This window comes from Echiichthys vipera, assembly GCF_963691815.1.
Source record: "Echiichthys vipera genome assembly, chromosome: 18".
In the NCBI taxonomy this organism is placed as follows: domain Eukaryota; kingdom Metazoa; phylum Chordata; class Actinopteri; order Perciformes; family Trachinidae; genus Echiichthys; species Echiichthys vipera.
The window spans coordinates 12,224,720-12,242,928 of NC_139843.1; the positions used below are offsets into that span (position 1 = coordinate 12,224,720).

Consider the following 18,209-nt stretch of genomic DNA (forward strand, 5'->3'; position numbering starts at 1 on the left):
CCCTGCGTTTGCAGAGACACATGTAGTACAGTAACATGATATAGGAAAAATAAAAATATATAAAGATGCAAGGTTAAGCTATGACAATGCTAATATGCTTTTGTTTACCATCTTCACAACAGCATGTTAGCATCTACATTTGCTAATTAGCACTAAACAAAAAGTAGGCTACAGAGGCCTTTTTGTCATCCACAGTAGGAAAAGTGAAGCTGTAAATAATGAAACTAATGATGGCTTGATTCCATTTAGCTGCTTTCTCAGGTACTGTGCCTGCTCGCTCACTGCCATGGTTCAGAGGGACACATACTCTATAAATGTGATTATAAACACTGTTTTTTCCGACCAAGACGAGTCAAAATGTCTGCTGTGAAAAAGACCAAAATGTGTCCTGAAACAGACTAGGTAAGTCTTGTTTTTTTTTTATATATATACTTAATTTATTATAAAATAGGTGTTTCAAAGATTGTGAATCACTGCAATCACGAGAGTTCATTGAGCACAGTCATGCATGTAAATGGACTTGTACTTATATTGCGCCTTTCTAGTCATCTGACTACTCAAGGCGCTTCACAGTGTCTGTCACAATCACCCATTCACACAGACATTCACACTGATGGCAGTGGACATCTACATACCATCTAATCTGATCTAACCATTCACACCACATTTACACACCCATGCGCAGCACGGGGAGCAATTCAGGGTTCAGTGTCTTGCCCAAGGACACTTCGACATTTGGACCGGGGGGAGATGGGGACCGAACCACCAATCTCTCGAACAGAGGACGACCCACTCTGCCACCAAGCCACAGCCGCCCCCATGTACACAAAAGAATATTAGGCTGGTCTAGTAGTATGTGAATTTAGCTGCCTGGCTGAGTTAATTACAATGTATCCCATAGAAACATATACGGTATATCTGTACCAAATTTCATGGAGGCATTTCAGTCTGGACTCAGTTATTTTCCACCATGATAGTTGTGGGAGATGGAGAAGTGGTAAATCAGAGACTCTGACATGTGCACAGTAAAATCATGTTTATTTCTTCTGTAGAACTGAAATATCGAATGAAATAAACCTACATTCAGACTCAAAACAGAACATGCTTAATGTCAGTGGCACACAGAAGCAAATGTAGTCGCAGCAGGGTTCCCGCTGATACCAGCATTCAGAGAAACATGTCTTCAAAGTACTCATCAAACTCCTCCTCCCTAGACAGGGACAACAAACAAAATCAGAGAAAACTTAGTGCCTTTCATGCATGGCGGTGACACAGACTGTTAAATGCATTGTATCGGTGGCCCCTGACTAACTGGAAGTGCAAGTAATGTGCTGTTTTATCTCATTTACATTTTATTCAAGCTCTAGACAATATGAAACGATGCGGAGTACCAACATTGGTATAGCATGGAAACAAATAAATAGTAGCTGGCAGCAAAAAAAGGACAATTTAAACAAACATACCAAAGAAAGTTGCCTTATTTACAAACTATCGTTGAGTGAACTGAATGAGTAGGTATGAATGTGATTCATTTATACTCTCTGTTCTCCACAATGATTCTGTTTCAATTAGTTTTTATTCGTATAGTATATGTGCCTGAACAGTCATGTTATTTCTCTGAGAGCAACTCAAATGCCACGAGAAGCGTGACGGAGCAGGTTAAAGGTTAAGCGACCTTCCTGACAGGTATCTAAGTGTCACACCTACTGTGCTAAATAGAGATCAGTAACATATGTAGGCTAAGTGGTAAAGACTGTCTACGATGGTTTTACAGCAGCTTACTTGGTGAGATTTAATATCAGCATTCGCTGTTAACCTCACCTTGACTTTTCCTCCACCGCAGGAGCTGGTCCTCGCCAGTGGTCGGCTTGCGATTGATCCCCTGCTTCATCCCCAGCTTCCGAGTCTGGTAGGAGAGTTTTAGAGAGCTGTCAGTGACACTTCCAGGAAGGAAAAAGTAGGTGAAGCAATAACACTTGTTCATCGTTTTTAATGCCGGGGTCTTCACTCTAAGCCTCAGTTAACAGGAATTAATTTGACCGGCTCAGTTTTTTGCTGTCAGGAAGCAGCCAATTAAGATCTAAATCACCTTCGACCAATCAGTTTCTGTTTAGGTGGCAAATTAAACCTTGTAAACATATATGAAAACTAGGAGTTGTAGATGGATTGCATTGTGTGAAACAAAAATGATAGGTTAACTCAATGAGTTCCTCTGCTTTTCCAGGAGACAAAGGCCTTGTTCAGGCTGCCTGGCCAAAGTTTGTTTTTTTTTGCTCTGCCATCAATGAATATATTAAACAATTCCAATCTGATCATTTGCAAATAACATTGCAAACATATTTTAGAAAAGGGTCGATTTTGTTTTTCATTAAAATCCTACTTCATTGTGCCTTAAAGTACCCAACCCCTGATTGCTTTGCACACATACTGTTTTACATTTCAACATTCTAGGGTTCCTACATTTAATCAATTTCAGCTTTCAACTGCTAAAATAAGTGCAACAAGACAAAGAAAGAAAGAAAGAGAGTGTTTGTGTATGGATTCCAAAGCATGACATAACTTTTGTCAAAGAAAGTTTGTTTTTTTTGTACACCATCACCCGCCCACCCATCAATTCATTGAGATCCTGGAATAAAAAAAAACAGGGACATGATTGCAAAGATGTACTTCATTTCACGCTGCTCACAGTGAAGGGCAAAATGCCAAGAAAAAAAATCGAGAGGAATGGAGGGAAAGACAGATGAGAAAAAGCAGACCTGCTGTCTGTCTATTACAAATAACTACAGGGCTAATGGATGTGTTTCCAGACAGGGTTGTCAGGGTGTTTTCACTCTAGTTCGGAGTGTCCCAGCCTAGAAACCTGGGGGAGTTGATCAACTGTCCAATGTGTATGTTTTTTAAAAATTAGGGAGGGACTTGTGTCTGTGTGTGAGGGGGGGCTATGAACGCTACCTTTGTCCGAGTCCTGTGACTCCTCTAAGCTGCTGGAAGAGGAGGAGCCATCTGTAGAGAAACAGAAAGAGTTACGAAAATAAAACATGTTTAACTCAAAAGGGAGTCATTACAAAATGCCAAACGCCAGAGAAAAAATTACATCATTTCCAAGAACAAAACATCAACAAGGCTGCTCCCACAGGCTGTTCCCATCTGATGAGCTTACTGCTCTATTTAATGGGACAGTTTATATGGCTAAAAGAGGAGTCCTACCTCTGTGTCTCTTGTGTCTGTGCTTCTTGGAGTGTGAAGATGATCTCTTCCTCTTTTTCTTCTTCTTTTTCTGTGGTGGCCCCTGGTTTTCATCCGATACCCTTTTGGTCTTTGCCTTTACCTCCTTCCTCCTACAAACAGAATCAAACTTTGCACAAACTGTATTCACAATATAAAGCAGGCAATTACAGCACTATTCGTAAGGCAGCTTTAAAGCCTCACAAGAAATTGAAACGGACAGAGGCGTTCTTTAAATTTTGTTACAAAGTCTGCTGGAAAACTCAACAGGACTTTTAAAATCCTGACCAACCGTGGAAAGCCTTGGCATCACATAGAGAAGAAAATAATAATAATAATAATAATATTAATAATAATAATAATAATAATAATAAAATAGAATATATAATCATGACGCTCTGAGTGGTATGAAGGTCAGGACAGGAGACGTATTTATGTATTATGTATTTTAGTTTGAATTCTAAAACCCTGCATATGTAAATAAAAAAAAAGGTTTGATGATTGTCTGTTGTTATCTCCCCTACTCTTAGCAGAGCAGTGCACACTTCATAATCTCTAAGATCACCTGTCACAGACAAAAAGATCTAAATGTCTGATGTAAAAATGTCTCAAAGGTGACCAGTACTTACTTGTGGTGGTAATTGAGTTTGAAAGAGCATTCAGGGCACAGTCCTAGAATAGAAACAACAACAACATTTTTTTTTAAACATCATTGTTATTAGTATTATTACAGCAATTATAAGGGTGCTGCAAGATTAATTATTGCACTTGCATTTATACTTATTCTTCCTCTATTATGCATTTTCTTATATTAAAGATGAATTTGGTAAGAAAAACAAAAGCGGTATTAGGTCAAAATTTAGCAATTATTCATTTCTATAGGGGACAGATCATGTATATACGTACATGTTAAGATAAACACTGTACTCAAAAACCTGTTTTTTTTTACATACATTTAAAATTGTATTTATTAACTTCATTTTAATAAGTTTATAATAATGATGTGATTTATTAAGGGACTCAATTTAGACATGAGTTTTACTTTCTTCTACATGTGGAAATTTCCTCTGTGACCTAATTCTGTTAAATTAGGATATGAACTAGAAAAGAGGACCAAGAACAGAACCCTGTGGAACTCCTTTCAGAAAGATGATTTTTCACTGTTTATAATACACACTAAGATTTGGGACTTTGTAGAATTTAAGTGCTTAGGTGTTATTCAATACATCATCCCTATCATCACATTTCTCCAGTGTGAGTTACTAAGTTTGCCAGATCATGTTTCATTACTGTCACAATGTTTGGAATTGTCAAAATATTGGACTTAGATTAATTCATATTGTAGAGGAGAAAAATGCCTGGATGTGACCTGTTGCAGTAGCTTGTCAAAAGAGCCTGTCATTTCTTGCGTGACTGGATTCACAACGGTGGGGTCCTCCAATTACGGTAATTATTCTAAGAGGATTTTGCAGTATGATACCTGAAGGAGGATTATTATGAGTTGGGTCTTAGACTGGAAACCCCCACTAGGCCCTACACACACGCACGCATGCACGCACGCACGCACACGCACACGCACACGCACACACACACGCACACACACACACACACACACACACACACACACACACACACACACACACACACACACACACACACACACACACACACACACACACACACACACACACACACACACACACACACACACACACACACACACACACACACACACGCACACACACGCACACGCACACGCACACGCACACACACACGCACACACACACACCTTTTGAAAAGAATGACCATGGCAAAATGAAAAGGTAATGTGTGTTTTGGCTTACTGAGTTTGACCAATGCATTTTTCTTCTCGCCATGTTCCACATAGGCAAAATTCACCTCCCAGCTTTTCAGGCCTTCCTGCTTCTCGCAGCGTTTGTTTCCACACTGGAACTGACCTGACCAGAGAGCATATGTGCTGTGTATATATACATACATACAGTATATTTCAGTGACATTAACATTGAAAGATATTTTAGTTATCTCTTATCTTAAGCAATTCACAATGTACACAAGCAAATGTATATATTTGTTGATAATCAATTAGTACGAGGTATAAGACCCTGACATATTATTGAGTGTAAGCAATGATAATGTACGATATAGAAAGAATAAAAAAGCACAACAGAGTTTATGCAAGTAAAACAGAATGGTATATAAAAAAAAAGACAAATGTTTTATTTTAGAATTGAGATATTCAGACTATATCTCCAAAGTCTTCAGATTCTGTCAGGCAAACTTCTAAACCATGTTGCGCTCCCTAGCCCCCTCAGTCTGTCTCTACACCTCTCCCTCCTTATCCCATCGCTCCGTCTCATCTAACTTTCTTCGCCTCACTTCATACCCTCAGGCCTCCCTCCAGCCATTCACAGCTTGCCTCTTATCCCTAGAGGAGCTTACGGTGGCATTGATCTGGTCTCTGGGGTTCCCCTTAGATTGTAACAGAGGGAACAAGTGCGTCAGAGTGCGTCAGAGAGGTCTATTGTTGGCACACTGCTAAAAAATGCTCCGAACTCTTGAAAGGAAAGGATGCCTTACCTCACCTGCCTTAGTTTAAACCTGTTATCATTCAGGTGAAGTGACGCTGGCCATCATGGCTTTGAGCCACTTAGACCATGAGGCAGACTTTCTCTTCACGTGCCGTATTAGATTAGGGATCTATGACGTCAGCTAAAAAAGACACTCCTGGCTCCAGTCCAGGTTGTGCTGAGGCTGACTGGGTTTATTTGGGAGGGCCTGACATTTATGTGATTTAAGTAGAATAAAATCAGAAAGTGTGAGTTTATACTGTAGCTGAGTGTAGCTCTAATGCAGAATATTAATATGTATTTACTTTTGTGAACTAAAAAACACCATATGGCTAACTTTGCAGGCTGTAACATTTAATATAATTGCTTTTATACCCCATGATCCTTCAATTATTTCAAACTCTAACGCCGCCTACCTGGATGATTTTACATAAAACAACATAAAACCACACTTTTTTTTAACTTGATGTCATCAAGTTCACATCTCTTTCTTTTCCAAGGTTTTAATTCTCTAACTGAAAAGTGCAGCAGGGAAACCAAGTACATTAGAACAATCAAAGTTATTAGATCCATCCTGTGGGGGACATAAACATCTCTACAATATATCATGGCAATGCATCCAAATGTAGTGGACATTTCACTCAAAATCACATGGTAGCACTACAGACAAAGTGACAAGGTCAGGGGATCACCAAAGTCAGGCACCATGAATGTATGTAGTAAATTTCATGGCAATCAATCTAGTAATTATTGAGATATTCCAATCTGAGATACTAAAGTAGTTTAATAAACTGACCAACATTGCACAACAGCTATATGTACAGTATATGTTCACCAACCTAACCTAAACTTAAAGGTTCTTAGTGAATAGAAACTGCAAATGCAAGCATATCCCTTTTAAATCCTTGATCTTCCTCTTTTTCTGACGCTATATGGGTGTGACTTGGGGCAAGGCCATCTTCTCTACTCTGTGCCAATGTGAAGCCATGAGCAGTGAACTGTGCCAGGTGACCCGAGAGAATCCCATCTTTACTATCACAAGTCGATCACAATCACTGACGTCTATCGCAAGTCGATCACAATCACTGACGTCTATCACAAACGCACTGGACTTCTCCCATGACGCCCTGTACATACACCAGTTTTTATCTGTAAAGATAGGCGGTAAAATCCATGCTTGTAAATAAAACTGAGAAACCTTGAAGAAAGCAGTAAATCCCCTCGTTGATACAGAGAAGCCGCTCGGTGTCAAATATTAAAGAATGTGATGCATTTGAAGGTTACAAGGTGGAGAGTGTGAATACAACTGACCCTCTAGCTACTCAAAACCTCAACCTTGACAGAGTGGAGTCAATAGAAATGTTTCCAGGCAACATCTTTGTTTAAATAAATGTCAAAAAACTGAATATAATCAAGGTCAGGAAACTATTCTTCACTTATTTCTGATGGTTTTTATCCCACTGGTCTTCGCATTTTTCCACATGAATTCAAATAGGCATGACTTTTACTACTGCTGCTCTCAGAAGGCAGAAAAGACACAAGAGCTCCTGTATGGGTCTGTGTTTGATGTCTTCTAAAAAACAAAAATAACCTTCGCTTTGTTTTTATTGACAAGTATTGGGAATCCTCATACATCAGGTGAGCCTCACGTGCTCCATGAAAAAAGTTGGCACCAGGTTGACTGAGTAAACTCATTAAGAAAGGAAACTACAGTCCTCCTACGTTAATGGTTACTAATGCCGACAGATGGCTGCAAGATTAACATTCACTGGATGAAGTCAGGGCAGTGACCTGAGCCAGTCCTCCCTCACTTTTTATTCACTCTTCAGTAAGTGTTAAAAGTTCTTAAAGAACATTATTAAACTTTTTTTTTAATATTACAATTTAAAATGCTTATCAAAATTAATGAGGTATTCTGACTAAGCTATTGCTATTGCCAAACATGTCAAGTTGATTCCAAACACGTGGATATATTTCTGTTACATGAGACCAGCTGACTTAGGAAAAAAGAGGAATGTTTTTTACATTTTAGGGAATTATGTGTGCTTGCTCTCTTGCCAGGGGTTAGATGAGAGGATCGATACAACTTGCATGTGCGTTAAAGATGAAGCTACAGCTAGGAAGTCCATTAGCTTAGCTTAGCATAAAGACTGGATCTGGGGCAAAAAGCTAGCCTGGCTCTGTCCGAAGGTAACAAAATGCACTGACCAGCTTTTGCGCAGTAATATTTCTTGGTTGGACACTGTAACTTTCATGGGATGTCTTGTCATCACAATGAGGTTGCCAGGCAACCAGTGAAATAAAGTCACTGAAACGTCAAACTTAGGCTATGCTAAAAAGGTACGTAAAGAGTAGTTAATATCAGGAATGATCAGTGCTATCCATATTTTATTTGGGTGGCCCACACATACTGTACATTTGCCCCCACTCAAAGCTATTTGTTTTGACCTTTACATGTAGACTGATTGAAAGGTCTGTTGGAACGCTGCATTCATGTGAAAATCAATATTTATTGAGCTTGTGAAGCCAGTGCTGTTTTGAAGTCAACTCTTGATACTCACCACCCCCTACCCACGCCCCTCTTCGGGGTCGACCGCCTTTTAATACATTTTCAGTCTGTGAGAAACACTGGACAATCCTCACGCGATGCCCCCAGGCAGATATTTTAAATATGGGGAAAGTAACTAGAATCCAGAAGACTGATTTTATTTTTCTAAAAACCAAACAGTCCTGACTCTGAATCAGATTTAGCCATTTTATGTTTTTCTATTAAATGATACGCAGTTTAGACCGCTGACCTGAAGTTCAACGCACTCTATTTTGCAACTTTTATTTACTCAAGGTTTAGACAGTATCCTGTTCACTTAGTAGACTAAAGTGCATTACATACTACTGATATTATGTTTTCTACTGTGTCTCCCTCTTTGGACATTTGAGAAATACTCATATTACTTAATTTTAATGTGCAACATCCTAGCGTATACACACTCACAGATGAACACATTCAAACAATTAAAACACTGGCAGTCTCTATTGTTATACTGTGGGCTATAGGCTAATGAGCCATCACTTCTAACAGTTTGAATACACAGTTACTTCTCTGAGGCTGATTTAATATGTCTGGCACAACAGAGCCCAGCAGGATATTCTAACAAAATACAAACCCTGTCAACATTGGAACCCAGGCCGCAGCTTACAGTATTCAGACTCAACGGTTAGCAGACTAAATGCTGTATATGAATCTGATATTGAAGGATGGAGCAGAGGGTAAAATGCTTAATAATAAAAAAAAGAATACAGAAAATATAACATCTGGCCGAAGTCAGTACATATATTCAGTCAGTGAGCGTGTGGAGGCAAGCTAAAACCATTTTTAAAGACTGAAAAGTCAAGATTTACTTTGACAAGAGGCCCACCACAAATAAGCCTGACCTCAAAGACCTTTGGCCTTTGACCCCCTTTTGACAGCAAGACTAAAGATAAGAAAGGAAACACAAAGAGAAAAAACACAACATGGAATGAAGCGCCTGCATGTGTTGCAGCCCACATGAATATCTGCTCCAGCATAAAAGACTCTCAGGACACGTTTGAATATTCAATGTGCTCATTCAATGAGGGATTACTGTTATTACAATAAATGCCTCACATATTGACATTTTATCGGAAGCAAAGATATTTAGCAAAATGGTTCCGTCAGAGCCTGAAGTGATGATGTGTTATCTAAGCAGTGCATGAGAAAGAAATGACAGACTTTGGTTTCATGACTTAAAGGGGCCGTGTGAGTTTTTTTTAACAGTATTGCACATTCACGCAAAATTACACATTATTTTTTCTCATACCTTATGTCTGAATATACCTTAACACAGCCTTTGCCTGAAACGCTCCGTTAAGGCCCCCTCCCCCCAAAAAAGTAGCCGTTTAAAGAAAAAGTTTCTGAATACGGGCTGTGTGCATTTCTCTGTGGCTTGAGCACTGAGATACTACAGTATTCATATAGCACCTCGACCTGCGTTATTATCAAATAAGTGTGGAAATCTCACTTTTTACAATATGGGATTTTTAAACATAACTTTTGTTTGTTTACAAAAACCTTCACCAGGCACCTTTTTTAAGGTTTCTTTATGGGTGCTCTGGCATTCTCTTTCCCTCATACACAACTGGAAAAATGCATCTGAATCTTTTTTTGGACGAGACCAAATGGAAAAGGATGAGGATGAGCAAGAAGTAAAAGTAAATCTTATTCTTCAAGAGGGAAATTTAGGTGGATAGCATGTAATCCTCCTCTCATGTGCTTGATTCAGGGACATCATTTTTTCCTTCTCTTCTTCCTGAATTTTTTTCTTCAAAAAATGGAGAAAAAAACATGTCATCCTCTCAAGGAAGAAAGAAGGAAGCCTTTTGGTACTGCACACTCCTTCATCCCAAATCACACTGTGGCCATGAAAGGAAAGGTCAGCACTCTTCGTAATGATTGGGTGAAGAGTAGACAGCATTACCTAATGCCAACATGACCTGAAGTGCAAAGAGAGCAGGAAATGGAGTGGATGATTTCCGAAAAGGTGGCCGTGAATGTGCATTGCTTTTATTATCTAGGAGATGCAGGGTCATTTTAATAGGGGAATTAAACAAGTGTTGTTGAATTTAGCTGTGAGCAGAAATGAATTCTGGTCACCAGACACCTGAGATTGGACTACCAACATATAAACCAGGTGTAACTAATTGAACAATAAAGCTTTCTTGGAGAGGATTCATGTAAGGATTTTTCATTTAAGTGTCTGTGTTTGAAGGATACTCTTTATCACCCTTCAAATCAAACTCAAGTAATATTGAGTTCATGATAAACACCTTTTTAACTTGCAACACTTAACTTTCTGTTCACACAAGCCTTTTCTCCGTCTGAATGAGGATGTTGGGTCCACCTAACAGGATTAGATTAGTATTGATTTCACTGAAGAGTTCAGTGTCCCGTGCTCTAAATAGTGCTTAAGAAGTATTTCTGTGGAATCATTAATGTAAACTAATCAAAGACGGGACAGGTGAAGTGACTTGATCTAATCCCACTGCCTGTAGAGTATTGCTACAGGGGGTGACCTGTCAGACACCAGGATTACACAGTCATAATCTTGAACAACATATTGGTTTAGTCATCTTTCTCAGACATACTGTGTTTGTGTGTGAGGAGGCATAAGTGTAAACCATAGCAAATTATTCAAACCTAATATGTGTGTGTCTCACAGCATATCAATGACTTGCCGAGGCAGGTTTCCCCTTACCAAGTTGCTGATATTTTCCCTCCAGGTAAACCTATAAATATTTGTCACTGTCACACAAAGTAGCAGTAGACAGAGTTGTTGTACTAAGCCTGAACAATTAATCATCAAAGCGCTGCCAAACTGTCAAAGTAGGCTCCGTCACAAGTGCAAAGTTGGAATGAGGTTTCTCTTCGAGTGTGAGACATAAACCAAAACTCAAATCAAATAGATTTGCACAACAAATAGCTCCCGTTAGAAGAATTTTAATGCTGTGATGTTTCAGACCCACGGCTCTTCCTAAGACTTCTGAATCCGGGAGTGTTTTTGTGAATCGACAGAATAACTTAATGGCGCAGAACAGTCCCCCAGACAAAAGCGTCTTTGAGTACTGAGAAAAGCGGATCTATTATTATTATTATTATTATAAAAGGAAAACTCAAGGAAAATATCTGAATGTTTTTGAGGCAATTCTGACAAACCAAATAAGTCAAAGCAAAGACAAACAAGTATATGTGGAGAGAACTGTGTTGGGAAGTAGCCACTCTGTTATGGATTGCTGTGTAAATCTCTGTCGCCATCTAGTGGAGACAGTTATAACTTGTTTTGTGGGCATCTTAGTAGACACCTCAGATGTGTCCCAAATCCATATTACATACTAATTATAAACAGAATATACTCCATACTACTTGTCATAGTATACGGTTTAGCAGTTAGCATACAAGTATCATCAACACACTTAACTGCTTTATATTAACAGTAAAGTACGCACTAATTTTTGAGTATGAATACACAAACTCACTAAAAAACCTGCTTATCATCATTAAGTAAAAGTGAGTCTTATTAATGAGGATGTTTTCAGAGTTTCTCCATTTAAGATCACTGCAAATGTATGTAAAGATTGTGTATAAACTCTACTAAACTAACTTTGGAATAATGTTGGGTTATGCCATACCTTTGCCAGAAACAACTTCATCCTCAGTCCGCCAACGAAATCCAAACTGTTGGGCACAAATTTAAAAAGATACACTCAGCATAAATGACGGTTTTGACCTTAAATTCATTTTTCAGATCTTGATTTAAAGGGAACACATTATGCTAAATTTAAATTATATATTGTGTTTCTACTAGATACTACATGCCTTAAAGTAAAAAAAACAAACTTTTTTTTTAATCATACGGTCTGTGTGAATATACTTGTATTCACTCTCTGTCTGAAACGCTACGTTTTAGCTCCTGTCTCTTTAAGAGAGATCTAGATTTACAGTATATAGCAACAACTAAGTAAACTGTACTAATGGTATTAGTTTTAACTATAGTGCCTCAACTAATCATAGGTATTAATCACTGTATGTCATCTGTCAGAGATCTGTCAACCTCATAACAGTCACACTGGAAAGAGAGCACAGTGTTATAAAACCAAACAGTGCAGAGTCAGTGAAGCCAGAAGTACACTGCCTCTGTTTTAGCATATTGTCAGTTTTAAAGTCTGGACTCAAACCAGAATGGCCCAGTGGACACTAGAGAGTGAGCATGGTGCCAAAACATTTATCTAAAATGGATCAGTGTTGGGGGAGATTAGTATCTGAGTTATTAAAATGTAACCTTTGCTCATGGCACCACTACTGGGATAATTACTGTGATTTTTGGATCATCTTGCCAAGTCGTGGCAGCAGTGTCTGGGATGGCTGAGGTGTCAATGTATCATTCCCTGCTTTACATTCTGTGTGTGTGATAACTTCTGTTTCACCTTATGGGAACTTATGTCATGTGCTGCTGCAACAACACAGCACAATTTCCGTGAGGGGAATAATAAAACCAAACTTAATTTCCATAACGGTTGCAAGAACATGAACGATTATTTTCTAGTTTTGTGTCCAGATATACAGTATTTTCCCATTCTTCAATCCTGTACATCTTAATTAACAGCAGCCTTTAAATGAAGCACCTAAAATGTGTATGTGGCACAGCATAGGCACAAAAAAACCATCCTTTATTTTCTTGTTTGAAACTAGCTCCTTATTTCAGCATTTTACTGGTGCGACAACTTCTGAAAGTTGAGATGCTGTATACAAAATAGTAATTTACCGTAAGGTAAATGAGCCACCTATTACTGTTTAACAGTAAACTACCATATCCATAGCAGTGCATTACCAACAGTAGATGGCAGTTGACACGCCCCTAGTCTGGAGAAGAAGGCAGCAGGACAGACATGGAAGCTAAGCAATGTACTGCTGTGGACAAGGGCAGCAGCAAAACATATTTTAGACACCTAAAAAAAAAAAAAATATGTATTTAAGTGTATGCTATATTCAGAATGTTTTCACCACTTTAACTTGCCGCCAGACAGCTCTGTTCAAATTTACACAGGGGAAACTCAAGTCCTTACCTATGCTCTCTTCAAAGCCACCAGCCTCCGCTGACAAAAGCACTAACACAGAAGTTGCTGGTCTACCGCTGTCTCAATCGGGTAGTTGTTTTGTGTGATTTCTGTGTTTGTAAAAGGGTTAGGAACTAACAAAACTGACAAACTTATTGGTTTATTGCAATGGGACCAAGAACTCCTGTGATCTCCGAGGTAAAATATTCTGTTTGTCAATAGAGTCTGGTGGCTTTGACTGAGCTGTCTGTTGGCAAGGTAAAGCTTTGAAAACATTGTAAATATAGTAATATAAACTGATATTTTTTTATCTAAAGTGTTTTGCTGCTGGCCCCGTCCACATCAGTATATTTCTTAGCATCCGTGCCTGTCCTCTTTAACTTAACGCCTACTGCAGCTGTATTTCTGCTTGAACTGGGTAATGAAACGATCAAAAAGAAATGTCATTCATTCATCCCACCTTGTTTTCCTTGTATCTGCTGAGGTCAGCTATACAGTACTCTTTAAACAGCTTGTCGTAATACTTCTTGGCGAGTTCTTTTTCCCTGGAAAAAAATGAGTCCAGAAGTAATTTAGAAGACAATTAAAAGCTCATCTGAAAAGGAATAAATAACTAAAAGGACAATGAATATTAAAGAAGCCTGCGTGAGCACCATGTCATGTCTTCCTCGTCCTCATCCCTCCAGAGGAAGCGATGATTCTCACGCAGTACATCCAAATCTGTCTTGTCTTTGGTTCTGAGGGAGAAATAAAAATTGAAACGAAAAAGGGGAAAATGACTACTGGTATAATTTTAATTAAAAAATTCTGTTGAATGAAAACAATGCATAACTAATGATCTGTTAAATGGTTAACATATTCTCATTAGTTTTAGCCTAGAGTGACAGCATGATGACTGATAGTCAAGTGTGACTGTGAGACAGGATACTTACGCAGAGCGTCTGAAGTCAGCCATCTGTCCTCCATAATAAAGTATGTAGTCACCAACAAACTTCTTATGTCGCTCAAACTGGATGTATCTGCTTAAGGCCAGTCACTCTTTGAATGTTAACTTTTGTACAAAACAACCTGTGAAATTTCTCACATTCCTTTTTATTTATATAAAGGCAACTAAGAACTTAAAACAACATGAAATTAACATGTTATATTGTTATGGTTTTATGATTATGTATTTTTTACCCTGTAGTTTCAGCAATCTTTGGTATAATATTTCAGTAAAAACTAAATGATAAATATTAGGATACAGCATTCAATGATATAAGATGGGCTCTTCTGTTCCTGGCTTCCTCTCTGAAAAACCGAAAAGATAAAGAAAGATTAGACCATGTTAACAGGATATTTTGTTAATTTTTATCAAAGCATGGTTTCAAAAAAGATGTGGTCCCATTTGGTTTGCATAGAAGCATAAATGATGAATAAATACATTGAATAAATTGTATCAACAATACACATTTTCTCTTGATGGTTATGTAAGGAAGATGGGAAAATTTACTTCGGCAGTAATGAACGCTGAAAATTCCAGTTGAAATGTTATGTCGCTGTTATGATCTCTCATTTTTACTTGTATTGGTTTATTCCACGAACTGCACAAAGTCTGACCCAAACAGCTGATCTACGGCTTAATGTGTAATACACTGAGAAACTGTGGTGCCAAGAGAAAGGGCTGTCTGAAGGTTAAGTGACAATATTCTCAATATAGCATACACTTAAACTGATATTGATTCTTTTTTTTTTAAGGTGACTAAAGTACTGCTGCCCCCGTCCACAGCAGCATCCATCACTGTACTCGTGTCGGCTTCTCCAAACTGTCGGCATGCCAACCCATGAGAGATGAGCTATTTAAATAAGTGTGCAGGAAGCTCTGCCATGATAATAGATGACACAAAATGTCAAACAAAATTACTTTTATAGGGTGCATTCAAAAAGCATTAAGACACTTTTTTCACATTTTGTTGCCTTACACTAAAATGATTTTAAATGATTTCTTTCCAATCTATACTCAATACCCAATAATGCTAAGGCAAGGACAGGATCATATACTGTATATATTTTTCAACCTTCGAAGCACCGCCTTCCTTTTTCTTAGAAAAACACTGAAATATCACAGACTCTTTGCAATGACACCAAATTTAGCTCAGTCCAAAAGGATCTGCAGGCAATATAAAAAATCCCCAAATTCCACGTAATACCCAAGAAGACTCAAGACTGTAATCGCTCCCAAAGGTGCTTTAACAAAGCACTGACTTAAAGGTCTGAACACCTTTGTCAATGTGATATTTCTTAACAAATACTGTGCTTTGTCATTGCAGGGTATCAAGTGTAGATTAGTGAGGGGGGTACTTCATTAACATAAAGCTGAAACTGCATTGTTTTTCACTTTCAACTGTACCTGTCCACTTCATTAGAGTGTAAACTCCGGTGAGCCTTCTGGGAGTGCCGACCTTTCTGGAATGGCTTCTGTAAGATTTCCTCGTCACGTTTCCTGACATAGGAACAAAATGGTAGAATAAGCAATTTTATGTTTATTCATAATAAAAATAGTATCAGCCTTTGAATTACCTACACTGGTGATCAAAATTAGAGAACAAAATACAAATACTTGATTTATTCTCAAATACTGTTGTTTCTTTACTGTTAAGAATTTGATAGAATATCCGTTGTGGCTATACCACTGCTGTACTAGCATAGAGAATCTCTGGAAAATCCTTGGCAACAGAGTAATGGCTAAGAAACCCACTACAGTTATCGAACTGTGTAAGAGACAGCAAGAAGAACGGACCGAGATGAAACCAGAGCAGTGTGAGAAACTAGTGATGTCCTGTGGGCGCAGATGTGCTGAAGTCATTCAAAGCTGTGGCCGCTACACTTCCTATTCATGTTTGAATCCTATAGCCCTATGGAAATATTGTTCAATCTTCTCTTCTGACACAGTGGTTACTGTTCTCTAATTTTGCTCACTGCTTTTTTATACAAAATAAAGGTTTCTGTTGAAGTGCCTTGGTTATTTAAAAAACATGCTAGTACAGCAGCGGTATAGCCACAGCGGACATTCTATCAAATTCTGATTCTGATTCTGATACAAAATAACAGTATTTCAGAATAAATCAAGTATTTATAATGTGATCTCTGATTTTCTATTTCCATTGTATATACGACTGCTTACACAGTTAAATTCAGTTTCCCTGTGGGTCAACACATGAATAATTCCCTTAATTTAGATAAATAATACTGAGCATATATAAGTCTACAGCATTAGACTTCGTCTCTCTTAGCTAAATGAGAGACAAAGCAGGGATCACCTACACAAATATTGTATAAAACTAGGATTCATATTAAACTGGTCATAACATGGCCCTTAAGTCATACAGCTTTATGGTGCATACAATACTAAGACATTACAACGAAGAATTACTTTATTGATCCCGCAACGGGGAAATTTAATTTTTTTCACTCTTATTATTAATCATGTTACACACACACACATGCACATGCACAGACATGACCTATACATGCAACCAATGGAGAGATGTTAGAGCGAGGTGGCTGCCAGTGATCAGCGGCCCGAGCAGTTGGGGGTTAGGTGCCTTGCTCAATAACACCTCAGCAATGCCCAGGAGATGAACTGGCACCTCCAGCCACCAGTCCACGCTCCACACATGGTCCACACAGGGACTTGAACCAGCGACCCTACGGTTCCGAGCCAAGTCACTTATGGACTGAGCTACTGCCGCCCCACACATAATATGCTATACATTTGGAAGGCACATTGAATCCTTCAGCTCAAATGTATATGCGCATGGCTACGTTAGTGGCATTCATGTTAAGGTATATTTTCAGACAAATATTAAACAATTCGACGGACCTCCTGCAGTAACTCTGAGGTCTACTTACCTTTTGAGACCCCTCTCTGAGGACTCTCCCTGCCCATCCTCGTCACTGAAGTCGGAGTCATAACCTCCGGCTCCGTGCACCTGAAGGAAACACACTTATTTGAAACAGCCCGGATGATCCGCTTTCTTTCGGTTGCTAAAAAAGCAGAGCATCTTTAAATGTGCCACTGTGTGTCTGTAACGTACTCGATGCTAGGTAATAGTCCTGCCTCTGTAAAGTCATTTGAGACAAGCTTCATCATGAGAGGTAATTGCATACGTTGTTTGGTATAAACGTGCAGCTAAAATGTGGTACAATGTTTCTTTATACTTGTAGCTTAACCGTAACCAAGTAACACGCCGTCATGTATCAAAGGTGGCAGGTTAAAGAGGTAACGTTACCCTGTGGGGTAACTAGCTAACTCATAACGCTACTGTTTCATGCTAACTGGTTGGTGACACACAGACGCTAAATGTTCTTCCAAACGTGCTTTAAGGAAAAAGCGGATTTTCGGCTTTTAAAACAAAGTTACCTTCACAAGACTATCCATGAGTTTCCCCACTTCAGTCTCCGGTAAGCGAATGTTTACAAAATTTAAACTGTCGCTCTATGATGACGTGACACAGCGACTCGCGCGTTATGACGACGTTCTCAATGTAAATACATGAATTATTCTTATCGGATCTTTGTTGTTTTTTTTAATTAAAAATGTTAAATAAAAACATTACTTTTCTTTCATGTTAGAGTTGTACACAATACCAAAAATATTTCTGAATGTAGAAATAATAATAACGTAAATTAAATGTACAAGATAGAAAAAGAAATAACAAAATCAGAAATTCTACGCAGGTGTATTCTAAGCGGATGTGCTGAGAAAACATAGAAAATAAGTCTCCG

At 38.5% G+C, this 18,209-nt stretch overlaps 1 protein-coding gene across 1 annotated transcript; it reads right to left on the minus strand.

The window, feature by feature from the left end:
- Positions 1–1,071: 1,071 nt before the first annotated feature.
- Positions 1,072–17,945, minus strand: fra10ac1 (FRA10A associated CGG repeat 1). Its single transcript, XM_083932175.1, has 14 exons — positions 17,845–17,945; positions 17,334–17,413; positions 15,832–15,924; positions 14,687–14,732; positions 14,375–14,451; positions 14,096–14,179; positions 13,903–13,987; positions 12,018–12,063; positions 5,070–5,183; positions 3,855–3,897; positions 3,208–3,338; positions 2,953–3,003; positions 1,822–1,906; positions 1,072–1,210 (listed from the first exon to the last, which is right to left on the minus strand). Exons 1-14 carry the CDS (start codon positions 17,860–17,862, stop codon positions 1,168–1,170), a joined length of 996 nt encoding a protein of 331 aa, XP_083788301.1. The 5' UTR covers positions 17,863–17,945; the 3' UTR covers positions 1,072–1,167.
- Positions 17,946–18,209: the final 264 nt, after the last annotated feature.

What these genes read in the sequence shown, in the direction of transcription:
- fra10ac1 (XM_083932175.1), bottom strand. An exon ending in ATCTTATATCATTGAATGCT is followed by an intron (nt 14,452 to 14,686) that starts GTATCCTAATAT and finishes AGATACATCCAG; the next exon opens with TTTGAGCGACATAAGAAGTT. An exon ending in TGAAGTTGTTTCTGGCAAAG is followed by an intron (nt 5,184 to 12,017) that starts GTATGGCATAAC and finishes CTCTCTGGTCAG; the next exon opens with GTCAGTTCCAGTGTGGAAAC.